Consider the following 19,049-nt stretch of genomic DNA (forward strand, 5'->3'; position numbering starts at 1 on the left):
ACTGCTCATGGCATAGGATGCTGTGGGAGGGTAGAAGAACTGCTCATGACATAGACTGCTCTATGCTGCTCATCACATACGCTGCTCTGTGCAGGTGCAAAGACTGCTCATCACATACGCTGCTCTGTGCAGGTGCAAAGACTGCTCATCACATAGACTGCTCTGTGCAGCTAGAGAGACTGCTTATCAGAAATACAAACTAATGTCGTAGACTGCTCTGTGCAGACAGACTGATCATATACACTTAACCCCTGCTGTCATTCCCCACCCAAATTTCCTATTAATCCTCTCTCCTTTTTTTAGATTGTAAACTCCTTTTGCCAGGGCCCTCCCCACCTTTTGTTTCTGTAAATCCAAATTGTTATGTGATAAATTAATTTACATATTGTACAGCTACGTGTACTACGATGGCACTATATAAATCAATAAATAATAAATCCTACTCCTTTCTCCCGCACGGTTTTTAATCCAATTTCTTTATCCCGTGGGCTCTTCAATCCAGTCTTTAAATGCTTTTTATATACCATTGTGTAAATACATTAGAGTCCCGTTACTCTGTCCTATATTAAGCCCATACAATATCCTCCTGTCCAAATGTCGCACATCACCCTGTAACTCGGCTGGCATCCTTCTAATTCCCCCAGTCGGCCAGGTAAATAGTAAGGCTTTAACTCTGATCCTGCATCCCCGGTCCAATACCAATTGACCTCCGCTTGTGCGGGAGAAAGGTCGCTGGTGGGATTACCGCACTTGAGTGTTAGCCTCGTGGGACGGTTCCATTAATCCCTCGGAAAAGGTTAGAGGGCTCGGTCTCCAAGCAGGCAGCTGAAAGAGAATTAACCTTAGAGTCCCACTGAAATACTATCTGGAGCTGTAACGCCGTGGAATTCTCTACCCCTGGCAGTGTATCCTTTTCCCCATTGTGTTTCTGATTACTAGACGTTTAGCATCATCCTCTTTCTTTTTGACCATATTGCTGCTTCCAGCATTGAGAAAAATATAATTCTCCCCAAAAAGCAAAAAAAAAAAAAAAACCCTGAAAAACTGGAAATAATTCTTCGTTGTTCACTTTATATCCAGACAGACAAAAAAATCAGACGTAAACACTGCAAGGAGTTTGAACGGGAGATAAGGTTGGAGGTGTTTAGGCTGATAAGAAAGGGAGCTCCTTGAGGTATGAGGATAGGATTTGATAAGCAGCCAGTAAAGACCTATAGACGACCTGTATATGGAACAGCCGGTAAAGACCAGTAAAGACCTATAGACGACCTGTATATGGAACAGCTGGTAAAGACCAGTAAAGACCTATAGACGACCTGTATATGGAACAGCTGGTAAAGACCAGTAAAGACCTATAGATGACCTGTATATGGAACAGCTGATAAAGACCAGTAAAGACCTATAGACGACCTGTATATGGAACAGCTGGTAAAGACCAGTAAAGACCTATAGACGACCTGTATATGGAGCAGCTGATAAAGACCAGTAAAGACCTATAGACGACCTGTATATGGAACAGCTGATAAAGACCAGTAAAGACCTATAGACGACCTGTATATGGAACAGCTGGTAAAGACCAGTAAAGACCTATAGACGACCTGTATATGGAGCAGCTGATAAAGACCAGTAAAGACCTATAGACGACCTGTGTATGGAACAGCTGGTAAAAGGAGTGAGCTGGGAAGAGGTGAAAGTAACAAGATGATATCTTTGAGTCTTCTATGGCTTTCTACCACCAGAGCAGAATCATTATCTATCAATTAAACCGCACTGTGCTCACGGACAATATATTTTAATTAACAAAGGTTCTAACGTAACAAGCAATAAATAAATAAATAGAAGGGGTGAGGTACGGGACGGAGAGGATTAATGTTGACTGGTCCGGGCCACTGGAGGAGTAGCCTCTGAGCTGTCAGACATCACGTCCTCAGCTCCGTGAGGTGTCCTAGGTGGGGGGTGCAAGGGCCGGGGGGCGCAGGTGGGCCTCCCTCCGTTTAAGGAATCCTGCATTTTCCTGCGTAGCTCCGACTGAACCTGCGGGGAGAGGAGATGGGAGAGTAAGGGAGAGGGAGACACAAAGAGAAGGAAGAGGAGAGAGGAGTTGGCTGCAGAGCTCTCACTTACCTCTTTGTTACAGAAGCAGTAGAGAACAGACACCAGCAGCCCCTGAATGCGAGAGAGACATGGCTGAGACACATTGGAGAGTAACTATGGTTTGTTCTGTCTAAATAATCATTTTGCCGTCTAGTCTGCCCTTTTACGTTTTTTTTTCAACATAAAGACTCAAAGCGTGGTCGTTGGTCTCGTCTTAGGTTCAGGAACCATATGCCTGTCCCATGCGTGTTTAAATGTACTTATTGTATTAACCCTATGAATATTTAAATTCCCTTACTGTATGTGGCCCTATGTTTCTCAGCAGCTAGTCTTGCCCCTAGGGGAAGCTTAATTCTTGTATATAGTCAAGGCGAACAGCTGTCCTACTGTTGCTTACCTGGAAGGAGCTCAGCAATAGCTCTGCCGCTAGCTTGCTGTACCTGAATCCTCCCTTGGCGCTCTCCTCGGGTATAAGGTTGAATGCGGCCTCATGGATTCCAAGTAGAGGGATTAGCGTCAGGGTGGATTTGGCCAACCTGCGGACAATAAATATAAGGGGAATCGTATCAGGAAGGGAAACCGGTCATCTGTTTCTGATTCATAACGCTGGCAGAAGATGATTCAAGTCTATATACTGCATCAATGTTACCATCTCTAGCACCAAGCACTACTAATGCGTTGGCCATCGAGAGAGTGAGGATGATTAGTTGGATGTTGGATACATGCTAACTGTACGGTTTATTCTTGCACCACAGGTAGCACGCGGGATAACACACCGGTATTTGCGGTCACTTCTCCTCATCTGATTGGCTCTGAGCTTCAGGACTAGAATGCGCAGAATCCGTAGGAAGATAAAAAAGTTTATCTGGTCATTAAATCAACAGAGAGAAAAAGAGAGAGAAACAAAGAGACTTCTATCAATGTCAGACTTTGGTGCATGTAGGTTATGGATGAAAACTCATCACGACAAACACTCTAGATTGTCAGCTTGTGAGCCGGGCTCTCCTTAGCTAATGTATCGGGCCGTCTCAGTCTGTCAGTTCTAATGTATGGACTGTAAGAAGAGCTACAGAAAGGCTGACGCTATATAAATAAAAGATAATAATTTGTACTTGAATCTCTTGTGCTTATAACATGATATTACCAGCATTCAAAAGGCTGATTAATCATTAACGGCCCACAGCCGTCACATTGTCATTGGCTGCATAGCCTAGACTGCAAAGCCACGGATTGGCTATCCAACCCTAAATAGGTTACAATATACTTCTATTCCATATGAATTGTTAAAGCTCTTCCCATGCCATGATTTTAAGAGCATGTTCCCACTGTCTTTTTCATTGATAAAATTATTCTGTTTTTTTTCTCATATTACATTTTATTTGATTTTTATTTTATTCTTATAAACTTTCTTTAATGTTTTCATTGCAGATCTGTTACTATTCAAAGGTTTGGGGTCACTTCTAAATGTCCTTGTTTTTGAAAGAAAAGCAAATGGGTCAGGAATCCAGCGCAGACGGGGTTAATGTTGTAAATGACTATTGTAGCTGGAAACGGCTGATTTTTAATGGAATCTCTTCATAGCAGTACAGAGGCCCTTTATCACTCCCATCACTCCTCTGTTCCAATGACCCTTTATCACTCCCATCACTCCTCTGTTCCAATGGCCCTTTATCACTCCCATCACTCCTCTGTTCCAATGGCCCTTTATCACTCCCATCACTCCTGTGTCCCAATGGCCCTTTATCACTCCCATCACTCCTGGGTCCCAATGGCCCTTTATCACTCCCATCACTCCTCTGTTCCAATGGCCCTTTATCACTCCCATCACTCCTGTGTTCCAATGGCCCTTTATCACTCCCATCACTCCTGTGTTCCAATGGTACGTTGTGTTGGCTGATCCAAGTTTAAGTTTAAAAGGCTCATTGATCGTTAGAAAACCCTTTTGTAATTATGTTACAGCCTAAAATGTCCTTGTTTTCCATGAAAACAGCTAAGTGACCCCAGACTTTTGAGTGGTGGTGTATGTGCCTCAGGTATGGCAAGACTAATGATGTACATGGGAGGTGTGGGATCTGTTACTTCATGTGGTTTAAGAGATCTACAAGAGGACTCACCAGGACAGCCAAAAGTATAGGAGATCGAATGATCCACCAATGGGATGGGACATCATTCCTTTCCCAGCACCTGCAGTAAAGTAAACATAGAAAGCAATTAAGAGCCTCTTTAATTAGGAGCCATTTGGGTCTGTTGATAAATGCTATCAAGTTGCTTCCAGCGTAGTAATTGTCAGCTCATTTGTTACGTGCAACTTGATGGCGGCTTTAACAGAGACGACTATGAGATCGGTCCATCTGTCTGATATCGCCGGGTTTAAATAACAACTTTCACCAGGCTATGGCTGCCAGATCTCTTCCCGTATTTACTGAACAGAACCTTAAGGTTTTATTTTTACTTGGTGTGAGTTTGCGCGTCTGTTGTGCATGAGTCGGTATTCATGCAGCGCTATGGAATTTGATGGCGCTATATAAAACAACAAATAATAATATTGCTGTGTAACCGTTGTAACTTACTGTGTGTTTTCATAGAGTTGCCGCACAACGACCCAGGGGACCACGAACAGAACGGGAGCCCCTGAAATAAACAGAGCATCTGTGAGGAGGACGACGACGATACGGGAAGTAATAGCGACATGAAACACAAAACAGTAAATCCAGCACGCACGTAACAGAAACATACACTACCGGGAGAACGTTTGGGGTCACTCAGCTGCTTTAATGGAAAATAAGGACATTTCTAGCTGTCGCATAATTGCAAAAGGGTTTTCTACCCCAGGAGTGATGGGAGTGATAAAGAGCCTCTGCACGACTACGAAGATGAAGATATTCCATTAAAAATCGTTTCCAGCTACAATAGTCATTAACCCCGTCTGCGCTGGATTTCTGATCCGTTCCATGTTATTTTAATGGACAAAATTAGCTTTTTCGGATAAAACCAAGGACGTTTCTAAGTGACCCCAAACTTTTGAATGTTAGTGTATGATAACCACACATACATGACAACAAAAAAAATAACAAAGACACATTTAGCCCCCTCCCTTTTAATGGCACGGCTATTTATCAAAACAACTCTCACACAAGGTAATATACACAATGTAACGCAACGTATAACACTTAGAGGCTTGTATTAATGCATGGAACTTCAGGAGGGATCTATAGCTAATATATTATTTAAAGAGAATTGCTTTATCATTTGTACACATCAATGACGCGAAGGCTATTTAATTCTTGAAATGGGGAATACTAGCGGTGGAAATGTATTTTGTTTAACGCTCAGCTGTAAACAGTCTCATTAATAATCAAGAGGGCGAAAAATTCCATACATCCTATTTTTGTACCTTTCTGTTCAGATCCGTACTCCGTCCCTTTAAAACCCGGTGATTTATGGAAACAATGTATTGTAATGTTATTAAAGTAACAACGACCTCTTAAGCGGTATCATCCTTTGGGACAATAACCTGTACATACTAGAACGTATATTAATTAACGACACTCACCCCAGCCTAGTAGCACATAGCGAGGGAGGACCCCTTCTTCAGAGAACGTTAATACAACAAGCAGGTTGTGTAAATACAGACCCTCCGCCAACAGCCAGTAATAATTGGCAGCTACACAGTACTGGGTGATGGTCTGAGCCACGCGACAGCCCACCATAGTCTACGGGGAGAAAAGAAATGGTCACGCTTTTCCTAAATATCATTCAATTTAAGAAACGTGGGGTGAGTACCCCCGGCTCACCCGGTTCCGAACCCTAACTTCACCCGCTCACCCTCTCTCGCAGTAGGGTTGTGAAGTCTTCCTCTCCTTGGAGGAAATTCTGCTGTTTTAATAAAAGCGCGTCCCTGGTCAACACCGACACCCCGCGCAGGATGAACGACACAAACAGGTTGCAGTGAATCAGATTGCGGGTGCAACGTAGACGCCTGTAACATTGTCAAGCGATACAGTTACCATTCCAGAGCAGCAGGGACATTTTCTCGTTAGATTTTCCATGATTGACGTGTAAGTGATGATGTCATAGGTACGTTTACGCGGCCACAAACCTGAGCTGCGTGAGTATGCACACGGCGACGATGAGCGCGGCCAGTGACACGCCGTATCCCACGCTGTACATGACGCGGAGCTGGGATAGAATCCAGGCCTGACGCTGCAAGACAATACAACCGAACTTGTGACAAACCAACACCGGCAACACAACGCAAGATACTGAGATACAAAGCGATTCAATTGTAGCACAACAAAGAATTTTCCATTTTACCACAACAAAACTCACTGACTGATTACAATATAATTCAATAATTGCAAAGGAGGCAAATATTTGACCCATGAGGTCGAGGTTCATTACAACTCTGCGCACGTACAGTAAGGGGTGAGATTAACTCAGCTGAGAACGAGCAGCCCTCATGTAGATTGCTCTTCATGTCTGAGATGTCTCCTACCTGTGAGTGCTCCTGCTCAGTGTCTACGCTCTCGCACTGAGAGTGGTCCCTCCAGGGCATGTCCATCTCATCCCGCAGCCAGTGTCCATCCGAACCGCAGCGTCGGAACACAAAGCCGTCTCTCACTGAGCGAAGGGGAGAGCGAGGAGTTACTAAGAGTGGAGTGAAGGAGAAGATGTGGAGCTACGTGTTGGAGAGACCGCGCACCCCCGCTCACCTTGCGAGTGCCAGGGTAAGTACGATGGACACGGTTCTGCGTGCGTCGTGTTGGCGGCCGCATCTCCCCAGCACACGTACATGTCAAATGTTCGATTACAGAACACGCCTGAAATATAGGAACCCATGGAAAGGGGCGATTGGCGGAGAAGATTTTAGCTTCCAAAAAAATAAACCCTCGGAATTTCATCCGAACAGAATAAAAAACAGGAAAAAATTATAATTTTTAATCATTTATGTACCGGTCTACATAATATTTAAACTAATTCCCTGTAAACAAGGAAGCTGAGGCGGGTGGCAGCCCGTGGCACAGTCAGCATTTTCCTTTGCTGAAATCCCTTCGCTCCTTCTCCTCCTGCCCTTACCAAGGCTGCCCGAACTAATCAGCTTAAGGAGTAATCAGGCCGATGCCGACAGCTGGCTCGTCACGCGCTTTACACGTAACGTGGGCTTATTTGGTGTATAAAACCCTAAAATGCAGAATGTGACAGATCTGCTTTAGCTAGGGAGTCAGATGCTCAGTGCTGTACAAACGATGGTTCTGCCCTTCACGGTGGTCTGGTGGGTGATGAAAGTCGTAACCCCACACCGTCCATGGAGGCCGCTGAAGCGGCTAGTGGCCTCTATCAATATATTCATTAACGTACGTGCCCATATTGTCCTCATACACATTAAGCCCCATGATGCCCCTGCTTGGACTGGCCATCTTATCTTTCCAGGCAGGGCCCAAGCCCTGTGTTATATGTTATATGTTTTGGGGGGGTTTTGCGTGTAGCATGTACTTTGCGTGTTGCTTGGCCTCACCACTCAGCGTGGGCTCCGTCCTCATCCTTTCTTCACATTCTTCTTGGTACTTTTTCCATGCTTGGACTGTGTCATGGACAGTGTGCGTCCGGCAACCCTGTGAACACGCATTACATGTAACCCAATTTAACGCGATGTATGTATAAAAAATACCAGTAGTTTACCGGAGGGGAAAACAAATTCCTACCATCCTCAGCCACGGGGGGGCTTACCGCACCTTGTTAAAGGGCTTACAAAGTCTATGAATCAAGTGCTGCCCTCCCTACCTCCCAATGCAATGTACATAGTAATAACCCCCAACACTGTATACAGTAATATAACCCCCCCAGCGCTGTATAGAGTACTAACCTCCCAAGCACTGTATACAGTAATGTCAGTGACAAAAACCTGGTTTTATGTCATTTTGCTCCAATAAACTCCCTTTATCTGGAGGCGGCCATTGTTATCAGTCATGTGATATTTGGGTGACTTTCCTGCTCAAACACCACACTGATGCTTTATGGCAATGCTAATGAAGTCCCTTTCTCCATAGACTTTTACGGCTGATATGTAGCTGCCTGAAAACATTATATTATATTCTAGCAACAGAACTGATTTTTTTTTTTTTATTTATTTTTAATCTGATCAGTAATAAAATAAAACAGTGGGAGATCCCCTTTAACGGAAGCAATAATTACTTTTCTGCGCTACGCAGAATAAAACAACGTTACATAGAAGTGACAAGGCCACTTTAACACCGAATAAATGATTGAAGTTAGCGGCTCTGAAATGTATTTACGTTAACTTCCATGGCGATCTCAAGCACTCTCTAAATATTTAACTAAATCAATATAACTCTCCAGAGGAAGCGCTCTCTCTATTTACAATAAACCCACATTTCTTAAGGCTGATTTCTAGTGAAAAAATTTGATCTATACATTGTGTTAACAAGCACATAGTTTCAAGCGCACGTACGGCATAATTGGGATACCTCGTTAACTCGGTGCCAATAAAATAACCGTAACAAGGCTTTATCCTACTGCACAGTAGCGATCAACAGAATGCCAGGCTTCATCAACCAGTAAAGTCTGGTAGACGTTATTTGCTGATGAAGCCTGGTGTGGAGGGCAACCTTCTTGATAGAACATTGACATATGACATCATAAATAATTATTTAAACGGGGAGATCAATGACATCATTGGACTCTTAGTTCACTGCTTCCCATCCTTGGATGTTTTACGAGAAACTAGCGGCGCTCCAACAGATAACGGGACCCTTTATTTCTGGAAAACGGATGAAGCCGGCAGAAGATCTTTGGGACCTCGTCGTCTTCAGGATGGACCTCTATGGCCCCGAAAGCCAATGGGGCCTTTAATCTTTTTCCACGTCGACCCAATAAACTTCATCAACTTTGACCAAAGCCTCGCTTTTTCCGGACAAACGGTTTTTAATATGAAAAAATACGCAACGTTCTGTCTCTGATGCTCTCTAACACCTGCTGATGGTTTCTCGGGGCACAAAGAGTCTCGGTGGACATCGTGTTGAGGACTATTGGCCAAGCCCAAGGTAAACCTCGTCTACACCTGGCAGATCATTAACTGACTACTGAACAAAATAAGTATCAGAGGAAGAATGTCTTCAGATCAATAACGACGACCGTTCTGTTAGGATCTAACTTGCCGTACAGGCCTGGAAGTTAATACCACGCTTGAGGTCATCGGGAAATCGTCCTGTGGAATGCATGGGGAATATTTCACAGGATGTAATATTTTGTGCACTTGGTGGGAAAATGGGACCGTCCCGGGGAGGACCAAATGCAGAAGCCACTTAATCCTCGCTGTGTGCCAGAAGAGAACGGAGAAGGGGTTATTAGTGCTTTTGGCGCTCAAAGGGTTAAGCAAAAACACCATTCTTCGTCGCTATCTGAGAAGGTTATTGTGTATCAGAAGCCTGATTTTTTTTTTTGGGGGGGGGATTACGCAAATATATATATATAGTATTTAAAAGTAGCCGGAATTATAAATGATCCCTTCAAATGTTTCAAGAGCTGGTAAAGTTCCAAAATATCTTTTTGTAGAGACGCTCCATAAAATTTCACATGCATCCCCATTTTTAAAGTGGGAAGTTCAACTGTGGGACGGAAAAAAAAAAAAAGAAGAAATTTTGTAAAAAAAAATTTAAAAAAATTGTGGTAAATTATGCTTTCTTGTGTGGCCTTTCAAGATTTCCTCCTCTATCTCTTCTTTTCCGTAGGGTCACTCTATACAGGGCTTCCTTTAGGGGGCAACCTGGCAAGGGTACAGCTGAAGGACCCCGGTACCTTTCCCCATCTCTGTTATGGCGGCACTTTTCTTGCCCCGCTTGCGCAAGCTGAAACGGATACAGAGGCCACTTTTTTAGGTTTCTTCTATATGAAAGATCTCTTCGGGAAATTTAGAAAGCCGCGAGTAAGAATCGCATGCCCCGGTGGATCAAGATGGCCGAACTTGAGGGTTCAATGTATCTTTAGGCCGAGGTAATGAAAAACGTTTCCTCTCCTCGCTTCCTTAACATGAGAGACGTGCCAAGAAGTGGGGAATACGTGAGGAGCCGTGACACAGTGAGTGACCGGCACGCAAACTCCTAAATGGCTACCAAAATTCTACAAAAAACCTCTACCCATTTTTGAACTAGACGCCAAATGTTTCTTTTTGTCCCCAAATTCTATGTTACAGAATCTGCTGGAACGAAATAAATACAATGTATCGTGATGTCAAATCCCATGTGTCTATGAATCGCTGGGCTCAGCTAAACGTATCACACGCTTCTTCTTAGACTATTTAGCAAAAGAAGCAGTAAAATAACTCTTCCCACTCAAATATTTAATGCCATCTTACAGTTTAAAGTAATTCCCATCATGCACTTGGATCTCACCTCCAGGAGCAATAGGACGATAGCGGTCAGGTGACCCCACATCCCGAGGTCACTGGTCTGTGTGGCCTGAATTATAACAGAGAGAATGACATCATCAGTGCCGTGTCATTAGTGTGTGCTTGGTGTAGTGCAGCACGTAGTACCCATAGGCTGCTTTTTTAGATATCCGTAGAGATATATTTACACCTTTACCTCCATATGTCTAGAGTAGTGTGTGCCTGGAATGTCATCTGGCGAGGTGGTCAGGGTAGGGCTGGCAAGGTGGTAGGAGGAAATTGCCATCTGAAGATTTCCTAAAGCCTTTCCTGCTTGTTAATTGCAATTCCATCATTGTGTCTGTAGTTACAAGGACTTAAAGGCAGCGTTTACCCCTGACTGGGTCCTATCTGTGCTCCCCGTGTGCATTTTCTCATGAATGATGTTCTGGACGTTATATTACGGGGTCGCTCTCACTCCCTGGGCTTAATGATGCCAATAACAAAAAGTCGCCACACAGAGGGAGCGCTGAACTAAATGCTCCTCTTGATACTTTTACGGCTATACGTGCGATCACAATGAAAGCATAAAACCGAAACAAACGTTGACCCAAAATCAATGTAGGCCAGGGGGCAATTGTCCCTCACCGGCCCTCCCTTGGAAGGGTGTGATATGGGTATAGGGAAGATGTAGCGGAGGTGAGGTATCATAAAGATGTACTGTTAGTTTGTTGGAGTGTAGTGTACGGAGTGGTTGTCTTGTAGTGTTGGGAGTGGTTGGGATGTAGTTTAGGTTATTGGGGTGTAGTGTGGGGGTGTGGTGTAGGTTGTTGGGCTATGGCATTGGTTGCTAGGGTGTGGTGTAGGTTGTTGGACTGTAGTGCAGGATGTAGTTGGGGTGTAGTGTAGGTTGTTGGGGTGTAGGGTAGGATGTGGTCAGGTGTAATGTAGGTTGTTGGGGTGTAGGGTAGAATGTGGTTGGGGTGTAGTGTAGTTTGTTGGGGTGTAGGTAGGATGTGGTCAGGTTTAATGTAGGTTGTTGGGATGTAGGGAAAGATGTGGTTGGGGTGTAGTGTAGGTTGTTGGGGTGTAGGGTAGGATGTGGTCAGGTGTAGTGTAGGATGCAGTCGGAGTGTATGTCGTTGGGGTGTAGGGTAGAATGTTGTTGAGGTGTAGAGTAGGATGTGGTCAGGGTTTAGTATAGGTTGTTGGGGTGTAGGGTAGGATGTTGTTGGGGTGTAGAGTAGGATGTGGTCAGGGTGTAGTGTACGTTGTTGGGGTGTAGGGTAGGATGTTGGGGTGTAATGTAGATTGTGATTAGGGTGTTAGTGCTCTGAGGGAGTGGAGGCAGTTCCGGTTGCTGCTGCCTGTAGGGTAATTAGTTACACTACATGGGTACATCATCCTGCGGATCATGTGGTGCTCTGTCACTGTAAGGTGCAAAAACTCAACTGCAAATCACACGATTCACACACAATAGTACCACACAGACACACACGGTATCCACAGCAACAAACCGCCCAAAATATACTCCCCATACACCACACACAGGCACGTAACCAACAAGGGGTGCTGCTGATGGGGCCGTAGGGCGAGTGTATCCTGGGCTCTCTAGCATAATAAGAAGTAGACATCCACCAGGATATCCAGCGTAATAATACTCCTTTACACCTGACTGGGTCCATTCTGTGCTCCCTCTCTGGGCTCCATACGCAGTCCCGTTTAGTGAACGCGCGTTTGCCAGGACTCGATAAATGTTACTTCGACATCTGGCACCCCCCCACCGCAGCCCTGGCTGGAAATGCCCAGCCAACCCCTGCACGCAGAAATAACTATTAACAGAGCTACACAGGCAGTATTTACGGACACCGCGTATCATCCACCGATTTATTCTACCGCTAATATAAACACAACTGGAATCCACCATCAACAAACATCTTCCACCGACTCCCCAGTAACGCTCACTCTCCAAAGTGCAGCTCGCATTATCGCACAGCCGAGCACCTCCACAACCTTCCTATCGTTACAGAGTGTTCCCGGGCATTAACCTGTCCCCGCGATCACACTCGCGATTCTCAGCACCGGCACACATATACTAAAAAAAAAACCCATACACAACGTACACGTCCACGCTCACACAACACGCCGCGCGTTTACACACACATCTGACATACAAACAGAAACTTATCTACTCACAGCGAACGCGGACAAAGTATACGTGGATACGTCCCAGCTAACAGTCCTATCTCTCTGCTCCTCCGCGTGTAAATGAGGGAGCCCAGGAGCCAGAGGGAGGAGAGGAGGGGGGAGAGAGGGAGAGAAAGAGGAGGGAAACAATGGGTATATATATATATATATATATATATATATACATGTATATATTATTCCCCCCCAGTCATACACACATGCACACGGATATATCTGCGTGTTAATTTTTCATATATATGAATTAATATAATTCATATGTTTTTAAAGTAATTTTCTCCTTATTTCATAGTATTTTTTCTTTGCCGGATAAACCTATGTGATTATATTATATAGATAAAAAAAAGTATTATTTGGATATTTAATTCATAAATTATATTAATGCCAACGTGTTTAATGTTATAGATTATTATTATTATTTTTATTTTATACCAAGGTGTCGCTGTTAAGACGGAAATGTTGATTTTTCTGTAAAAACTTTTTTTTTTATATAAATCCCACTTGGGAAGATGCCTGGCAGTGAATGGAGGGAGCGCACGCGTGTACCCAACACAACTGCCCGGGTGCGATGCTACACACGTGAAACAAAGGAGCTGCGGTCACCGGTGAAATTAGAAACAATGTATCTATCTAATGTTAATATTTGTATTTATGTCTGTGGCCTTGAAAGGCATGTGACATCACAGTGATGTCATTTGTGCACAGGTTAAATAATAACACGATCAATAGGTCTCCGGGAGACAATAGATGCCGGTTCTTGCTCCAGGTACAGAGTATCTCTGTGTGTTTCACGGTCGCCCTGAAACCCTTTCCCACCACCCCATCTCCTTCCCGTCGCCCTCCCCCGCCTGCGTAATAAGGGCTCTCCCTGTATCCCACGTGATGAATTAATGCCAAGTGGCTCTTTACCTTCCGCTGTCCCAAACACTTATTTTTAATGCCAGCACTCATCCCGCCATTAAACTCTTCAAACGCACTATGACATTGCATCGGTGTCATACTTTACACTGGAGGGTCATAACTCCACATCCCACTACTCTAAATCAGTGTCCTCCATCCCCTTCTACATCACTCTTCTCTCTCCACCTTTCTGACCTGTCTACATTCTTATAATCATCTATCCCCCTCCTCGCCTTTCACCATTATTGGCATTTCTGTCTTAATTCCCCCTCACTTTAGTGCCAATGCCCACCCAACAGCACCCCCCGCAAGAAGCCTTTCTGTCTCCCCAATACTGTATGCTCCATGTCTTTTTTACATTCAGAATCGTAGACACAGACCTCTTGCTCCCATCCCTCTTGTGCTAAGGATGCCTGTTTGAACCCCCGCTAGACACAATACCTAATTGCACCCATTGGGGCATTTACTGGGGTGACAGTTGATGCCCCAATCCAATTGCCGAATACAGCCGCCTATCCGGCAAGAAGACCGTCCTACCTATCGCTGTACCCTCTGCCACCATCCCACCGCTTGGCTCTCTTTCAGAGTCCTCTGTCACTTTATTCCGTCCCGGTCTCTCTGTCACTTTATTCCGCCCCGTTCTCTCTGTCACTTTATTCCGTCCCGTTCTCTCTGTCACTTTATTCCGCCCCGTTCTCTCTGTCACTTTATTCCGTCCCGGTCTCTCTGTCACTTTATTCCGTCCCGTTCTCTCTGTCACTATCCCTTTCTCGTTTCTCTCTGTCACGTTCCCCGTCTTATTGCTTCTGACATTTCTCCTCACTCAGCCGTCCTACTTAATGGGGACAGAAAGATGTGGAATATTCTTTTTACTTTGAGGATGTGGGAATCCTAATGAAATTACGGAGAGGAAGCGCTGAGGGATCATCCGTATCTGTCCCTTGTAAATCACACAGCGTCCTGGGCTGGTGTCCGCAGGGAGAGGAGACCTCATCCTTTTCACCCGCTGGATGATATGGCGATGGGGTCCTGCCTTACCCCCCAAAGCACAGTCAGAGAAACCGAGAGGGGGGCTATTCACTAACGCAGAAGAGTTACAGTTTCAGCTCAGTGATATATTTATATACATATACAGTATATACTATATACACTGCTGTTCAAAAGTTTGGGGTCACTTCGCTGTTTTCATGGAGAACAAAGACATTTCTCACTGTAACATAATTACAAAAGGGTTTCTAACGATTAATTAGCCTTTTAAACTTAAACTCGGATCAGCAAACACAACGTGCCATTGGAACACAGGAGTGATGGGAGTGATAAAGAGCCATTGGAACACAGGAGTGATGGGAGTGATAAAGGGCCATTGGAACACAGAAGTGATGGGAGTGATAAAGGGCCATTGGAACACAGGAGTGATGGGAGTGATAAAGGGCCATTGGAACACAGGAGTGATGGGAGTGATAAAGGGCCATTGGAACACAGGAGTGATGGGAGTGATAAAGGGCCATTGGAACACAGGAGTGATGGGAGTGATAAAGGGCTGTTGGAACACAGGAGTGATGAGAGTGATAAAGGGCCTCTGTACGCCTAAGAAGAATTTTTTCCATTATTATCATTTTTCTTAAAAGCATGTTTGTACCACATTTTTTCCTCTGATTTACCTGCATGGACCCGGGCCATTTGAAGAGATCAAAAAAGACACCGTTTCTGACACTTTTTTTCCTATATGTTTACTGAATTTTTTTTATTTAAAGTGAAATATTGACATGGATTTGCACACCCTGGAGTCGAGTTCCTGAAGATTCCGCCTTTTGATCAATAACTCATCTTGTAGTCTTCAGTGGTTCCCCTCTTCAGAACGGAGAGGACCTGGCACCCCCTGCCGGCCTTCTGGCTGGGAGGGAAGGAAGGGGGCGTAAATGTGACTCTAGATGAAGAAGCCTTGGGATCCAGTGGTCCAGATGTTAACCCCGTGTACCTGGGAGTCTGTCCTTCCACCTGCGGGGTGACAGACGTTAACCCCATGTACCTTGGAGTCTGTCCTTCCACCTGCGGGGTGACAGACGTTAACCCCGTGTACCTGGGGGTCTGTCCCTCCCCCGCCAGGTGACAGACGTTAACCCCGTGTACCTGGGGGTCTGTCCCTCCCCCGCCGGGTGACAGACGTTAACCCCGTGTACCTGGGGGTCTGTTCCTCCCCCGCCGGGTGACGGAATGAAATGCACCGAGCAGACTTCATTTCCATAAGTGGATAATTTGTATGAAGTGCGATGTGGGAAGAATCCAAATATAGTCATTCAGGGGGTTTGTAAACAATTCCATTATATGATAAGTGTGCGGGGGGGGGGTATATAGAAGTTGTGTAACAGAATGACACCGTTGGCGGATTACTGTAATATCGCCCCATCACACATTCACCTCTCTGTGCCGTCTTTGTCTGTCCCCCGAAACCTGCCCCTGGCCCCCTTATTAGAGACATAACAGAAGTTCATGGACTATTTTCGACCTCAATTCCTCTGTTACTCTGATACTCTGTTACTATATTACTCTGAAATTCTGTTATTCTGTTACTCTGATACTCTGTTACTCTGTTACTCTGATACTCTGTTACTATATTACTCTGAAATTCTGTTATTCTGTTACTCTGATACTCTGTTACTCTGTTACTCTGATACTCTGTTACTATATTACTCTGTTACTCTGTTACTCTGATACTCTGTTACTATATTACTCTGAAATTCTGTTACTCTGTTACTCTGTTATTCTGTTACTCTCATACTTTGTTATTACATCACTCCGAAATTCTGTTACTCTGATACTCTGTTACTAGGTTCTCTAGTAAGTAGCTTGGTCCTTGGTAACTAGCATTAAGGCCGTGGAGCGCGAGGTACACTTGGAGCCCCCCGGTTAAGTTGGTCGGCAGAGGAAAGGTTTTTATAATGGGCCGGGGTCAGGATGTCACGCTTTGACGTGTTGTTTTAGCACACGTGTGTTATTGATTTTTTAAATGAATTCACATTTTTTTCACTGAAAATGCAGTGGTGGAGCCAGGTCCCCGAAGACTCGGTGTTTGGTGGTGATGGTGTGTGTGTGTATGTGTGTGTGCGTGTGTATGTGTGTGTGTGTGGGGGGTGCCTTTTGCCCCCCACCTCTGCTTAAAGACTTAATTGGGCCCCAGAAGAGAAATATTTGGTTTGCTCTGTGGCCAAACACCTGGGACATTCTTTCTTCATGCGACAATGGGAAGCGAGAGATATCTCGGGGCTTCTAGGGGAAAAAACAAAACAGTGCTGTCCATGAGACGCGGGGCCACTTATTTTGACCCCCGCCTGAGCTGTAGATTGCGTCTGGAGTGAGTGAAGTAAACATTACCCTCTTACCATGGAGCTGTAAGAACTGCGCGCCCCTCATCGTCAGCGTTAATGCCCTTACATATTACTTTAGACGCGCCACTGGCTGAAAATAGTTAAAAGTGGAAGAAAAAATGTTATTAAGGGAAAGGGACAGGACAGGGAATTACTGAATATTGACCTTGTGTAATTCTCACTGCTCTGCGCGCCTCAGGAGACCTCCTAACACCACGCAGGGGGGACGCGGTCCGTCGTAGAATTCCCCGCTCACTATATTTCCAGTTGCTGTGGTTGCTTCACGCAGTTTTTAATAGTAGACTTCTGCTGCACAGTAATGGAGAAAACCTATTTTTCTCTTAATTTAAATTTGCACGTTACTCGTGGTTCTCCTGGGTGGAGGGAGCCCAAGAAGATCCGCATCGATCCTTGGTTTCTGACAGTGATGGAAGGAAGGGGCTGCGTTTCACCCCAGCTGGGGATCAGTGGAGTCTTTCAAATCTGGAGCTGTTTCGCCCTTCTTGCACTTCATTATATGACCACTAGAGGGCACCAGAATACAAGCACCGAGTGGTGGTGAGACACAAACTCTCTGATCACCGCTTTTAGGTAATTCAGTGTCACGTGTAAAATATTGGTCTATTCACTATTATCGTTATTATTATCTTTTATTTATATAGCGCCAACAATTTACGCAGCGTTTCTTATAGTCCACATATTCAAGGGGAATGACAAGACTAAAACAACAGATATATTAGGTGGAGAGAGCCCAGCTCGCAAGCTTACAATCACTATAAGTCATGGTGCGCTCAGTTGAGTGTTTTGAGGTTTTAAAGTCTCCTACTTGAGTTGCTCTACAGCAAAATTGACACTAACATTGGTCAGCCAGATTTATTCAGAAATGAATCAATTCTGGGTCAACTCGCTTCATCCAGAGATGATTTTATTGATCTGGAATAATTTTTTCAACTTGGCTGTGGATGATCAAGTTATGTTTTCATTGTCATTCTACATGTGTTAGGTGCTCAGTCAAAGTCAAGTTGGTTGAGTTGGGCTTGGAAAGTAGAGTTGAGCGTTTAGAACAGACCTCTATTTACAGAGCGTTATAAATGTTCAGCTTCCCTCTTCACGCAGGACAAACTCACAGGGATTGGGCTCTTTATAGTACAAAGTGGATTTTTGCCCAAAGCTCTCTGGTCTAGATACAATAAGGCGAGAGACCTTTTGAAACTAGGGGGATATCAGTACATGGCAGGGCCAAACTGGTGACAACTTTAAGGCCCGGTTGGCAGATCGGGTGAGTATTGAGTGATGATGGCCAGTGGCCCACTGGGCATTTCCCCAGTTTGCCAGATGGCCAGCACCGAGCCTGGTGCATGAAATAAGTTAACTTGAGAACTTTCTCCCACTGGAGATATTCCTTCTCATCTTTGCCATTAAGTGAGAGGTTTTCACCACAACCTCATAAAATGTCAGCACGTATCTAACTTTCTGGAAGTATCTCTCCAGTGTTCTATAAATGGTTTTTAATCCGGTATATAAGGGGGGTTTCAGCAGAGTCCCTTATGAACAACTTAACAAAATAGGTAGTATTACTTTGTAGTACTAGTACTGTTATTATTTTGTACCGAACAAAATCTGCGACTGTATCGAGCAAAACAAACAAACAAAAAACAAAACATTTTTGTACAAAGACATAAATAAAATTATCAGTCAGCGCTGAAGACGAAGGCGTAGGTTTGTGGCTCCATCTAGTGGACATTATGTGCATTACACAACATAATACAGAAGTCCATTATAGCTCAGCGGGGCTGACAATAGTTTCTGCCATGGTTTATTTGCTGGGACCTGTTTGGAGGATCTGCACAGTCAATATATATATATATATATATATATACACATATATACATACAACTCAGAATTAAACTGTCCCCAAGCACTGATACATGGTGAATGGGAAAATGTAGCGGGTATCATACAGACGTTACATGATAACTGGATCCTTGCTTGAAGGATCACAATAGGGGAGATGATAGAGAAGGCACCAAGATCTCGGTGTGGGATCCTTTGTCCTGAGCTCCTAGTGGGTCATACCACGGCTGCCTGGAGATGGTATCAAT

General features: G+C 44.5%; 1 protein-coding gene across 1 annotated transcript; it reads right to left on the bottom strand.

The window, feature by feature from the left end:
* Positions 1-1,776: 1,776 nt before the first annotated feature.
* On the bottom strand, positions 1,777-12,738 carry GIPR (gastric inhibitory polypeptide receptor). Its single transcript, XM_053473155.1, has 14 exons — positions 12,674-12,738; positions 10,503-10,568; positions 7,610-7,706; positions 6,807-6,914; positions 6,590-6,714; positions 6,194-6,291; positions 5,920-6,073; positions 5,648-5,807; positions 4,665-4,725; positions 4,209-4,278; positions 2,871-2,959; positions 2,492-2,630; positions 2,125-2,166; positions 1,777-2,034 (listed from the first exon to the last, which is right to left on the bottom strand). The coding sequence occupies exons 2-14, from the start codon at positions 10,542-10,544 to the stop codon at positions 1,867-1,869; spliced, it is 1,353 nt and encodes a 450-aa protein (XP_053329130.1). The 5' UTR covers positions 10,545-10,568; positions 12,674-12,738; the 3' UTR covers positions 1,777-1,866.
* Between the last annotated feature and the right edge of the window lie 6,311 nt (positions 12,739-19,049).

The sequence above is a fragment of the Spea bombifrons genome, chromosome 8, assembly GCF_027358695.1.
Source record: "Spea bombifrons isolate aSpeBom1 chromosome 8, aSpeBom1.2.pri, whole genome shotgun sequence".
In the NCBI taxonomy this organism is placed as follows: Eukaryota; Metazoa; Chordata; class Amphibia; order Anura; family Pelobatidae; genus Spea; species Spea bombifrons.